At 36.1% G+C, this 13,975-nt stretch overlaps 1 protein-coding gene across 2 annotated transcripts in view; it reads right to left on the reverse strand.

Annotated features, from left to right (window-relative positions):
* The window catches only part of SLC25A21 (solute carrier family 25 member 21), a 232,392-nt gene that overhangs the window by 53,332 nt on the left and 165,085 nt on the right, over nt 1–13,975 (reverse strand). For both annotated transcript variants that reach the window (XM_062495001.1, XM_062495000.1), the window contains exon 3: nt 5,541–5,624. In XM_062495001.1, the coding sequence (XP_062350985.1) occupies nt 5,541–5,624 (84 nt within the window). The remainder of the gene's footprint in view (nt 1–5,540; nt 5,625–13,975) is intronic.

The following is a 13,975-nucleotide window of genomic DNA, read 5'->3' on the forward strand; positions in this document are numbered from 1 at the left end:
AATTCAACAATTTTTTATAAAACTTAATTGAGACTTTACATTATGGATGATATTATTTCACATAGGAATGTGATAATTATTTTTGATACTCTAAATTACAGGTTTTTAGTGAAGTCTGCAATAAACACCGTATTATGGCATGAAGATGCCAACTTCTAATAAAGTAATCCACAGAATAATTCTAAAACATGACAGATGAAAAGAAGAAAAATTAGCAAGATACTATGAACTATGGGGATGCATCAGGATCAACATTGTGGAGCCAGTGCTTTTTTTTAGCAACTTCAGGCTCACTTTAGCAAGGCATAGTGCATAGGTGTACAAGGACAGAGGTACAAGCATTATGAGTTTGTAGGTGTGAGACAGGCCAGTAGGCCTAGAAGAGAGATGGATCTATGTATAGATTTTTTTTCCCTTGAAGTACAAGTGCTAGCAGACTTTCTGCAGTGCTCAGGTGAAGTTACTGCTCCTGAAGTGGAGGCAGACAAGGTACCTGTATTTAAGTCTGCAAGATCACAGTTTCTGAAATTGTCACTGTAGGCAAGTCTCTACTAAGAATTAAGATTCTTGAATGTAGCAAGCAATCATGAGTCCAAGTTCACTTCTGCTCCCCCTGGTCTGAAGTGCTAACAAGAAATGAAGGAGTGGCACAGATAGCTGTGTGTGTGGGAAATAGCATCTTAATCTACAACTTCTGCTTCCCTCAGAGCACTGAAAGCAAAGCCTAAACACCACAAGAATTTATGCCTCCAGTAAGTGGAAATTCATCTCTCCTTTATAAATGTACACTGGGAAAAGAGATTTTTTGGCAATGTCACACTTTCCTGGCTGGACATTTTGTCGACGGCTTCAGGTGAAGGGTAATATTTGTGTCTTATGCAACCCTTGTTTGGGAGCAGGAATGGTCAGTGATGATGTGGTGAGTACCAGAGACTGGTGCTTACCTGCATGGCTGCCAACTCTGCCAGTCTCCTTGCCTGACCTGCTGGCGTTTAGCTGCAGCAGAGTGTCTTCTGAAGCCAGGTGGGAGAGCCAGGCCACAAGAGCACTGCTGCAGTCTCTCAAACACTTGTCACCATGACACACCGGGCAAGATAAAGGAGAGTGCTAGCAAATTCCTTAATTGATGCATGATCTCTGATATCACATAAACCAGGAGCCCTCCAGCTTTGGCATGTTTGCTGATGACTCTGCACTCATCCAGCTCCTGCTTAGTCTTGGCTGTTCTCCTGCTTACTCCACCCATAACTGACAAGTTTTGTGAAGCTTTGTAACCCCATTAATGCATGAGTCAGGGTGCTGCTTATTTAAAAAAAAAAGGTGTGTGTGGTCATACAGACAAGAGATTGGTAAGGTGGTGCTGAGAACAAGAGAGGAATAATTATAAAGCTACTGGACTGTGTAAATGTGGAGGTAATTGCTCCTTCCCAAAGCAAATTAAACATAAATAATCAAATAGCTCAGCAGAAGTAATTAAGTCTCAAATTAATGACAATTGTGTTTTGCATTTTCCCAGGACCATCTAGGTCTAAGAAAGGCTAACAAACACTTTAAACTGTAACTTACTGAAGTGTTGAATTATAAAACTGGATTCCAGGACACTACTACCCTTCATATTTCAGGCAAGTTAACAAACGAATAAGAAAATAACAGCTTTCTTGGCTGAGTACCTCCCAAAAAACCCAACTATAACCCAGAACATTTACTGTTAAAATTATGAGCCCATGAAAATCCAAGTTTATAAGAACAAAGTTGTTTACAGAACTGAAATAAAAGCATCCATCATTTTAATGCTGTAACTGCAGATTAAGACAATGCAGATGGGCATAATTTTCCATTCTTAATATGAGACACAACACCATATGTCTTTAATATAGATACAACGTATACATTCAGCTAGAACACTGGTTTATTCCTACATTTCAAATTCCAAATTAAGTCACTATCAAAAAAAAGCAAGTGGATACAAATGCACTAAAGATTATGATGATATAAAAATCAGTAATTTAACACAATATAACATCTTATTTGTAGGATCTAGAGAGAATGAAAAGTTTTCCCTATTATTGGTTTGAGTTAATCTTGTGTCCAAACATTTTCCCCAATAAGCATCAGATTATTTTTATGTTGGCTATAAAGCTGTCACTCCTCAATAAACAGATATGCTCCTGGTGGGTTTACCTCACTGTCAAAGATCTGTCAATTCATGCATCATCACATAAGTGAAACCAGAGAACCTTTACTGCACGGCTCCTAGCAAATTCAGCTGAGCAGAGGTTGCTCATCACCTGAGAGGATTCCCAGCACTGCAGCTCCTGTGCAATTGGCAGTGACTGGATGCTCTCAAAACAAGTTCACAAAATCCCTGAAGTTAATAGTTCTGCCTCCCTTTAAAAGAAAGTTATGTGACCTTTAATGCTCTACTTGACTGAGCCTTCATTTAGTGAGTCTCAATTAAATTTTATGTTTTGTGGCTCCCATTTTCTTGGAAGACAAGAAAAGAGTTCAAGGGATGGTTCCTTCTTTGAAGAACTTAATTCCCCATGAAGAAAATTTATTTCCAGCTAAAGAGATACTCTAAGTCTGGGGGAAGGGAGATTTTGTAGGACTTTTTCTGGGGTTTTTTGGTTGTTTTTTGTTTGTTTGTTTGTTTTGGTTTGTTTTATTAAAAGATTTCTAGTGTTTTGTAAAAGAGAAAGTTTACTGATTCTTTGAAATGGACAGTGTCCTGTTAATGGTTAGACAATTATTTCCTCTGTCCTTTTCACTGTAATGAGGACAAAATCAGAGGGGTAGTTAAAGAATTCTGGCTGTTACTTGTGACGAAGAAGCTTTCCATGAAATCACCAGATTGCTACAGTGATACTGCAGTAACATAATACCGGTTGATTTTCAGTAAGAGCCACTACAGCAAATGAAATATTTGCATATGTGTTCATAAAAATAAATATTTCCTAGGCTGATTCTGCATACTTAACCTCAACATAATAAAGTCAAAAAATTCAGGCACGATGAAGTGTCTTGTCTAAACAGGGCTTTGACATTCTGGCTTACCTTAGTTGCTGCTACTGGAAAATGTAACTACAAATCAGCATAAGCAATATTCCCAAATGTAAACATTTTCAGGGACAGGTCATTAGTAACACTTCTTTCCCCACTGTGTTTCTTTATTTAGTTTTGGGGTTTTTTTAGTCAATTTAACCTAAAATTACAGATGGCAAAGGGAAATTCAGAGTGCTCTATAGATTTAGGTATTTATGTATTTTCAGAAAATGCCATGTACCATTAGGGATGTTTCATACTACCAGTATGAAATAAACATGGGGCATAAATGAGTTTCTTGTACCCTCCTCAAAGATTTACACGCCTGAGCTTGAACACCTCATACACTGATTTCATTTGCTTGGTATCTAAATGTGAAGCCCTTTCTTGGGGCTCTCTTCTTCATATTTTTGTGGCTACAAAAGGAATGGGTTATCAGGACTGAAGGTTTCCACAAACTAAAATAATTCACATTCCAATCCTCACTTCCTTCACAGTTGTCACAATCACCACGCTCCAGAAAATCGGACAACTTGTGCAGACAGGAATGAAAGACTCATGGAGTCAAACAGGTTTTTCAGGATTAACTGATTTCTTTTCTTATTTTTACCTGAAATTTAACATTATAGTTCATCTGAGATTTTTTATCTCATTTTTTTCCCCTTTTGCTTACTACTGATGTCTGTTTAAATGTGAATTTCTGCCTCTGTCTGGAGAAAAACAGCCTGGAGAAAAGCAGGTATTCATTGCTTTTTGTATAGATCAGTATTGACTGCTTTTGAAACAGGCAAGTAAAACTCTGTATTAGCTCTTGCCCAACAGAAATTTCATGCAATCCACTGCTAAACTGTGGTTTAAATATAGAATGTTTATGTGTAATTACATGTAATTTACATATAATATTTACATCTTTTTCCTGCTCACAGATTCACGACTTGATACAAACATAAAAAATACTCTGGTTTAGTTCCAGTATCGGGGTACAATAATTCCACAGGAAAAAAAGAATGAATAATCAATTACCTTGGAAAGTATCTCTTGATTTAGACTCTTTCTCCAGATATGAAAAATACTAGTGAATTGGGATGAGATAAATACTGTTTTCATACTCACTGAAATAAATATTGAAACTAGTTTTCTATTGAAAAATAGTTCTACATTATTGCAAATATTAATACCTTAATCATTTTCTTTTGAGAAGCAATAGAAGTTGATATAAACAGCCCAGAAAACCTCAAAAGCCACAGATTATCATTTGTGTGAAGTCTTTTTAGCTTTTAAGCTTTTTAATGTCTATTGTAGTGAAAAAACACAACATTAATCTTTCAACAAAAATGAATTTACAACAGCTGGGACAACTTCCTCTTTCAACACCTTAATGAAACTTCTTTGTATGTTCCTACTTTCTCATTTCAAACCATCTGGTTCTATATGGATGTACTTAGGTATAGCTTAGCTAAATCTCACTGCAAGAAACAAAACTGGTCCAGTTAGTTATTTTCACTGCTCATCTCACCTCTGTTTTTCCAGTGCAGCTTGTGGATGCAGCAAGTCTATGTCTCGCTGCACCTATGCTGCCTCCATACCCAGCATCTGTGCCACTATATAGAGGAACAGCTCCATTTTGATGAATATTTAGGCTGGACTCATGATCTATCGGTTGGACTCGAAGATCTCAATTTGGTTTCCAACCAAATTGTTTCTGTGATATATGGATAAAAAAAAAAATGGGCTGCTATTGTATTAAAAAAGTTTACGGGAAACCTGCCAGCTACTCAAAGCTGGGAATTACTAATTAGTTACCTTGATTAAAGGCTAGCTTCCAAAGAGCTCCTGTGGATAACAGGCTTAACTTTAAGCATATGATTGATCCCATTACATTCACTGGCTTTAACTGGACTGCTCATAAAATTAAGCTTATATTTAAATGCCTTTCTGGACCAGAACCCAGCTCCCTTAGAGGAGCTCAGGTGTAGAGCAGTGGTACCTTATGATGCCAGTACACTGATGAATATAACTCTTTTCTCCATATTCTGTCAAACTAAAAAGCAGTGGAATTTTGCTTACACAGGTCCTGGAAACATGGTCTGACACAGGTAACTGGGAATTCCATTTCATCAGAGCTTGTAAACATCAGAGCTTGATACATTCAGCCTGAGCTAGTTCAGAATACCAGGATAGGACACAAGAGTGAAGATACAGCAGTACATTGATGCAGCCATCCTGAAGACACTGGTGCTGAAGCAGGGTTTGCACCGGTGTCTCTATACAGCTGTGCATTCTTTGAAATAATATAATAACCAAAATTGGCATTGTGAGTCTAATTTAGACTAATCAAGACTTTTCAAATTGTGCTCGTTATGTAAGAATGCATTTGCCAAATTCTTTCAATTGCGAAAAAAAAAAAGAGTGGAATATAAAGAGGATCTAATGTCTGGAAAATGGGTGATTAAGAAAGGTCACATAAAATTGACAATTTTAAAAACATATACTCTTACCCTTCTCGTTGGAAAATAGTCCTAAAACAGTCCCCCAGGCTCTTGTAACTGGTTGGATCAGCTTTCCCTCTTTGAATTTGGAACCTAAAAAAAATACAATTTACATCACAGCATGAGAAGTCGGGGATTTTAAGTCACTTTTAACTTTCCAATTATTATATAAAAGGACTTTTAAAGGGTTTTTTTATGTCTCTGATTCATTATTATATACTGTTCCTGATATACTTATTAACACTGTTTTCATAGAAGCTGTTAAACCAAGGAAAAATAGAGCTTTAGTAGTAACTTTTTTGTAGTTTATGGAACTCACAGTATAGCTATCACCTTTGACATTTACACCTCTTTCTAGTTGTTTGAAAAATAAGCTGTTAACCCTGTGCCTGATCCAAAGTCCACTGAAACTAATGTGAGTGTTTGAGTCAAACCCTGCTTTTGAAAATCTGAAATGGAATACTATTGTGTGTTGCTCTTTTTTTATATTTGACACAATTACAACAAAAATCAAGCAGAGACATGATCAGATATTAGAGTACCATTCATTTTTCATAATTCAATAATAAGATGAATAATGAAAGCAAGCAATTAATTATTCTGATAAAAACCTTATTTTCTCTACTCACATTTTGACAACAATAAAAATTTTAACATGAAGCTTGTGGCTTTGAAAGGAAAATCAAGATTATGATTTAAGATTGTAAACTTCTTACAGTTATGATTTATGGATAGCAACAGTCAGTTTAACAAACTGTATTATTTTACTAAGTATCTCAGTTAGAGGATCCTATTTCTTTCAGTTTCAAAACTGCAGGCACATTCAAGTAAATATAATGGAGATGTTTAGATCAATTTTTTAGCAACACAACTGCTTTTTAAACTGCTAATTATCAAATAGCACTAAAAATAAAAAGAATATCGCTGTTGACAATTCCAGTCTAAAATAGCCCCACATCAGGCAATCACTATACTGGTTTTATCACTAGGTACAGTAATAACTCTACACAATGGTATCAAGGAATAATTCAAATTACAGTCAAGTACACCACATGCCACATACTCATACTGCTGTTCTGAGAAACATCAACTGTTACTTATTCTGATCATGATACTGAATCTCGTTTATATGAGATAACATACCAAGGTATTTTTAACTGAAGGTTAAACAGCAATTTTCTCCTCTCTCACAGAATTCAGTATGGTCAAGTCAACATTTATACTGGGGCCAAAGGCATTCATTGTTTGGAACATCAGTATTTCTGTGCTAACACTTCTAAAATTTTGTTCAGTTTGAGGAAAAAAATTCTAATGATGCAATTCTTTGGGCAATTATGAAGGCAAGCCCACACCTTTTTTGAAAACAGTTAGAAGGAAACACTGAGTCCCTCCATAGTCCTAATAAAAGTCGTTCAGGCACATCTGGGATCTCTATCTGGGGTAACCTCTTTTATTAGCACAAGAACTTGCTGCCAAGTTGGCAGAGAGAAGAATGTTATTCAATAGGCTTACACTCAAATAAGAGCTGGTGCATAAAATTTTGTCTGAAAAGATCCCTTGGGAAGGCTAATAGTTGAAAAAAAAGCCTCAATGCCATCACACAAAGTCCAACAGCAATATCAGCTACAGAAGCTTTTACATTGTGGCAATCAAGCAATCTAAGTTATAACAGAACCTAGTTTCTGTGCACATTTTAATATATTTAAGATTTGATTGTTTATACATTTCAGCTCAAAATCAGAAATGTCTTTTTTTCTTAAAGAAAACTTGCAAAAACTCACTAATAACATCTTTATCCAAGTATTTAAAAATAAAGTATTTTTTAAACCAAACTCTTTTCCTCAAGTTTCAAGATTTGTCCTCCTTGTAAACTCAAAAAAAAAAAAAAATCATTGTTTCTAAACCACCCTTTGAATAATGCACTTTGCTCTTTTTCACCCTGCAAATGCTCAGCAATGTCCTACTTGCACGTGTATAAGGCTCCCCACTAAATCGTGCATGCAAAACTTTGTTGAACTGGGGCTCTAATTCCAGAGTCACAGTGGATCTCAACAACATAGTGAACATATTTATATAATTCTGTTTTAGAGCTCACACACTGGCAACTTCTCAACTGAATTTAAATGAATTAATAAAAATACATCTTTGATAGCAATAATGAAAGTAATGGCATAAGAAATGCAATAATCCTGTAGGTAATTAATGTTTTATCAGATGAAGGATAACTTCTTGCTAAAGAAGTTAAGTGAAAGAAGCTTTAAGTTTATTTCAGATATTTGTTTTAATACAGATAAGACTTTTGTATTAAATGAGTCCATTTGCAACACTGAGTCATACAAATAACATATTCCTTCCTTTAGGGTTTTTGGATCCATTCCTTCCCTAGTAAATCTATTTTATAGCTTTAACTGCAATTCTAAAATATATGCCAATTATGTGCTTCAACCTAGATCTGCGAATTGGGTTCTTTGATTCAGAATTGCTTGCCTCAATAAAATCATGTGTAACTTTTTAATGAACTAGCTAATTGATCATCAGAACTTGTTATAAGAAGCTCAGGGAAGAGCTGAAAAAAAATGTTTGTTTTCCTGGAGATAGCAGTGGCAGCCTCTATTAGTAGCTTTAATAACAAAGAAGAGCTAAAGCATTCCCTTAAAAAACCCCAACCTGGCCTGTTTTTAATGATTGTTTAGAGGAATGAACACAACTGGGGGATATGTAATGGCTTTCTCTGCTTCAAATCCGTTCCTTTCTAAAAGTACTATAAAACCACTGAATTTCATGCATTTTTGAAAGTTGGATGGCTGCCTTGTATCCTTTTAGCTTTTGCTAGAACAAAAAAGATAAATTCCCCTCTAAATACCATTGGAACACTAACTTCTGATCTAATAATTTTGAAGTGTGATGGCAGGCAGCCCTCAGTGACATGCTGAACAGCCATATGTGCAGAAATGCTTTTCCAGGGCTGGAACTAACAACCTCCGACTCATTACCAGCATCCCAGAAGTATCAGAAGTCACTGGACACTCCAAAACATTGCATGCTTACTGTAAGGTTTACCACTTCAGAAATGAGCATCAGGGTAACTTTCCTCCCCTGTCATTTTCCTGCTTCTTGGCTTTCTGGGTAGAACGATGCGGTGCTGAGCACTCCCACCCCTGGACTGCTCACAGAGCTGTGGGAGGCACTTTGCACCACAGGTTACCTCTTCCTACCCAGGACCCTTTACTGCCTGCCCCCTTTGCTCCTTGCAGTTCCCACATCCATCTTCCATGCCATGAGGGACGTCACATTTTCCTTTTCTGGCTTGTAGTGTCAGTCCAAAGGGCTTGGTCTTCCGTGTCCCCTTCGAATGAACGATACCTTTGCAGTAGCTTCATTAGATATCAAAGTGCCCTGATAACGCTTAAGAAAACATTTGTGTCCTTCCCTGTTCACTACAGAAGACACGTTGGAATCTCTGTAAAAAGTGGGAACCATGTAAAAACTATTTGAGATTTTGGGGTCTGTTCAAAAGGCATTGAAAACTGATGATCTAAAAGCATGAAAATATTTTAACTTACCCACACTAATCAGCACTAAAATGTCTACCTGTGAAATGAATAAACCTAAATTGTTGTTATTTTACTAGCATGAGAGAGAACATATTTTTTATGGTTATAACAGTCCTTGATCAATAAGTCTCAATGGGCTCTGCCTGTAATTCTACAATGTAGAAGACACTTGAGTTCTTTCACCAGTACTCTGAAACACTTATAATTTAAAAAGTGATTCATCATGTTGTGGAGCAATGACTCTACATAAACACATGCATCTGTTCCCAATACCTAACTCCTCACAGTCCTTGCTGGTTTTTTAATAGCCAGAGTTTCATTCTGACTTCAACAAAATCCTCAGTCCAGATCATGCTTTTCTGACCCTATTCCTATTGCAAAAAGTCGCCTAGGTAATATTTTCTAATGGAATCAATATCTACAGAAGAACAAATAGATGCATGTGGTTTCTGAAAAAACAAAAAAAATCTCTCACATCCCTCTATAATATGCTAATTTTTTTTCATGTTTGCTGAATATCTCATCAAAGGTGTCTTGTGGATGTCTGCTACTATGTTATCCAGGTATTTAATGTTTCAAGCTTCTTTACCACAACATTACCTAAAAATCCTCCCCATTTTATTTACTGATCTGGGCTGGAGAAAGCTTTCTAATTCATATTGACAAAATTTTAGTCATCTTAAAATCTAAAAGGAAGAAATTAGTATTCTCATATCTACATTGAAGCACATAATGAGCATTTAAGTCTCAGTTATGCAGGACAACCACAATGTGATATGGAGCAGTCTAGACTCATCAAATTCTTGCCACTGGGTTTGCAAAGACTATACCCTCATGCATAAATTCCAGAACTTCTTGCTGTTTTTAGGCAGCACTGCTGACTAGTTTCTCAACCACAGAGTTCAGAGGGAAAGAAAAACACTGACTCAGAGAGCCAAGCTTTATACCAGGCTGCAGTGCTTGCCAAGGAGTGGCAGCCTTAGCTGTATTTTTCCTTCTCTGCACGTCTCAGCAGGATTCTATCATATGTTCTACTCAGTTTTGAATACAGCTCCTAACATTTCCATTCATGGTTGGGCTTTGTGCAGTACCAAAGCAAATAAACTTAGGAACTGACGTATATAGATGCTATGGAGAGGATAATTACACGGCATAACAACAAAACAAAATATCTGTGCAACTTGAAATCTACAACAACTTTTATATAAATGTATGGTCTTTGAAAAACTGAAAACATGCACAACTTTTTTGCATTTTCAGTAATTCCCATGATTCCAGATACTCCTAACTGTATTTACCCCACCCTCATATGTTGATAAAAAATGTACAGTCTGAAGTTTTATATAAACATACATTATTTAACAGTTCACATGCTTATAAAGAAATAACTGCAATACATTTCTAAAAGATTTTGATTTGTTAAGTTAAACATTTATTCAGGTGTTACTATGAGTGTTATCTACTGATGCTTAAACTTTGGACTGGAAAATGGACTTCAATAATATAATTTATTTCACTTTTTGGCTCAAGTTCTTTGAGTTGCTAACATTACTTATAGGATAATAACTAAGTTGAGAGTATAACTCTGCCACTTATTTTAACAGTAAATCTTAGGAGCTGTTAAAGAGCTGAATATTACTTTTCAAACCACAAAAAGCCTGATTATTTTAAGCAAAAGATACAAGTTTTGCTATTGCAGAGGTCATATTTTGAGCATTCCAGTATTGGTATGATGATTATTTAGTTGTGAAAAGCATGAGAGAATATAATAAAGTAGTAACATAAAGAACAGGTAAAGAACAGAACATATTCCAGATATTCTTCATATTAGCCATAGATTTGTCTCAAATCTCTGTTGTAGTTGAATTTTCTTACAGTTCATATTTACTTTACAGAAATAAACAGGAATCATAGGTAGTAAAGCATTACAAAAATTATTTCAAAACTTATTACCAATAATTTCATTTTGTTGGAATTAATGATGCCTGTTAAGTTTATTCACCCCTTTGAATTTTGGAGGAATTTGTTGGGCTTTTTAATAAGAAAAAAAGAATAGAAATAATGGAAATAATTATAAAGATACCTTGAAAGCTTTCTCTGTTGAGTTGATTTTTATATCAGTTAGAACATCAACCATCAGCTGTGATGGTAAAATAAAAAACTGCCAAACAGAAATGAATAATTTCTCACATTTACAAATGTGTTTATCAAACACTGCACCTCATAAATGTGTCCATTTATACCCAATCTCTGCCTTATTGAAATCCAGCTCTGTTCTGTCCTCTGATTTTTACTTTGTCTCTGAGAAAAATACCTCAGAAATTGCCATGAAAAATAAATAGGGCAAAAGGAGGAATCACCAACAGCAGGTGAGAAAGGAGCAATTGCCCACATCTGAGTAAGGGTACATTCATGACAAAAGTTACAGCTAGACCAACAACAGACTTAGCAATTTACAGCAGAATTTAGATGGAACATATTGGCTGTTCTGATCAAACTGGACCCAATAAGATCATCACCAGCTGTTGCCTCCTTTTAGACTGGCTAAAAGCAATTTATCTAAACCCTCATAAAACACTTGGTCAAAACTCTTTCAGCCTTGGTGATGAGAACTTACCATCCATAGCTTACTCTGTACTTACAATGTTTTACAAATATTTTCCCTGAATGAAGTGTATCACTGAATATGAAAAGTCTTAAACACGACAAAACAGCTTAGGTGTTTCACTGATATTCTCAGCCAGTTCTTTGATTGTGAATCTTACTCTTAGACCAGAGAAAAGTACACCAATAAGAACTTCATCTTTCCTGTACTTCTTATTCCTTTTATAGATGACTTTCCTCTCTCTCTTGCTAAATGTTCAAGCTAAACAGCACACCATTCCATCAAAATATCAATGGGAAAAAGGATGCAGTACAGTAAATGTATTTTTAATTTAATTATTTAGATATTAAAGTGGTATTTTTTCAGCTACTAATGAAGAACTCTTCTGACTTTTTTCTCCTGCATTAATTCTTCCATTGTGTGCATGGGACAAACATACAGTAGCTATAACATCAGAAGGAAATTTTTCTTTACATGTACTTTTAAAAATATTCATGAAAAAAATAACTTGTCCAGAAGCAGTTCACATTAATCCATTTAACTGTTTAATGCACATCTACCCTGCTAATATTGCAAAATAATAACAAGAATAGCTAGTCATAGCACTTATATATGAATAATTTCATGTTTTCCCAAGAAAGAAATTCAGCATAAAGCAAGCTCAAACCATAAATATTTTAATAATCCAATTCCATCAATGACTGTGTGTGTGGAGATGGAGTTCTAAACAACAACAACAAAACTAGTGAAAGCCAAAACTTTTTCATTCCACCCTAAAAACCATTCAGAGAAACCTCATGAATGTGCAAGTTCCATTTTGTGTCAGGGATGAAAGTACTGAGAACGCTTGAAATCCCATTTCACAACAAGGTGAGTGTATGGATTGAGGCTCCAAGCTGGAGTCCTCCCCACCTACTGCCTGTGCACAGCAAGAGCTGCCTGTCTTCCACCCCAGCCCCCAGGGCCTGCAATGCTCCCGTGTGTCCCAGGTCCCACACACAACACACAACTGGCAGCTGTGGCATTCCACGAGCTCCTTCAAAGTACCAGCCTTTCCACACGGTTAAGGACTTGCAAACAATACGTCTTTTTATTGTCCTTTAGAAATGTCTCCAGTGTTCTTCTGTGTGAAAAGCCTATCCTCAAGTCCTGGCAGAGCAGGAGCAGCCCTGCTGCTGTTGAGGCTATGTACAAGGTACAGTTCTGTCACTGAAGCTTTGCTTTGGCTGCCTAGATACAAATTCTGAGCACAACAAAGGATGACAGCAATGATCATAAAAGGGATAGCTATTTGAAGGAACATGCAGTATTTTGTATGAAGGACTGTGCAATACCTGTGATCTGAACACAACAAGATCAGCCAGGATGTGCCAACTGTAAAAGCAATAGGCAAATTTAAGCACTACCTGTGTTTTCTGTCTACACCTTCCTGTGTTTAAGGCACTTGGTTACACTGGTGAAAGAATCTGCAGAAACCAGTAATGGTAAAAAGAACATCTTGGTTTTGTTTACAGTGATGGTTTATTTCTGAAATCTTTGTAATCTCTATTTCCTAAGTGAAATCAACCCCCCAAAATCTATGGACTTTTTGGAGCTTTATCTAAACTAAATAAATCATTCAAAATGGCACCACAAGGAATAATTTTGTATTGTCAGAGATGCTGGAGCTATTTGTGTGATTATAAGTACGAATAGGCACTCATAGTCTAAGACATCAACAGAAGAAATCTGGTTTCCATTAGTTTTGAGTAAAGTCTTACATGTTTTCCTTCAAAACAGCTTATAGAGAAACAAGGGACAAACCGATGAGGAATATAAACTATTGACTAGAAGACATTTCACATGAAATCATATATTATATGATAATTATATTAAGACCCCAGTATGCAGTCTCAGTTCAGGGGAATATGAGAATGTGGTTTGGCTGATTTCAGTGTGAAACGTGTGCCTGCTGAAAAAGGGCCCATTTTTAAATCTCAGTTTAACATCTATTACAAAAAGGTATATCGTCCCTTGGCCTCTTGCTGGAAAGCAATTCTTGTGTCCTGTGACACGACTATCACCTAAGATCCTTTACTGAGCTCCTGCAAATTAGAGATGTTAAAACATTTAAATGTAGGTATGAACATTTTACCTATCAGTTAAGTGATAGCAGGTTTGAGGAGGAATTTTGCTGCCTATAAAAGTAAGGGTATTCTCCATTGCTCCAAAGAGATGCAAAGGCAAATCTCAACACAGCTTTGTAAAATCAAACACGTGTCTGATTAGCCATAGAAATGCTTCAA

This window comes from Cinclus cinclus, chromosome 6 (genome assembly GCF_963662255.1).
Source record: "Cinclus cinclus chromosome 6, bCinCin1.1, whole genome shotgun sequence".
Classification (NCBI taxonomy): domain Eukaryota; kingdom Metazoa; phylum Chordata; class Aves; order Passeriformes; family Cinclidae; genus Cinclus; species Cinclus cinclus.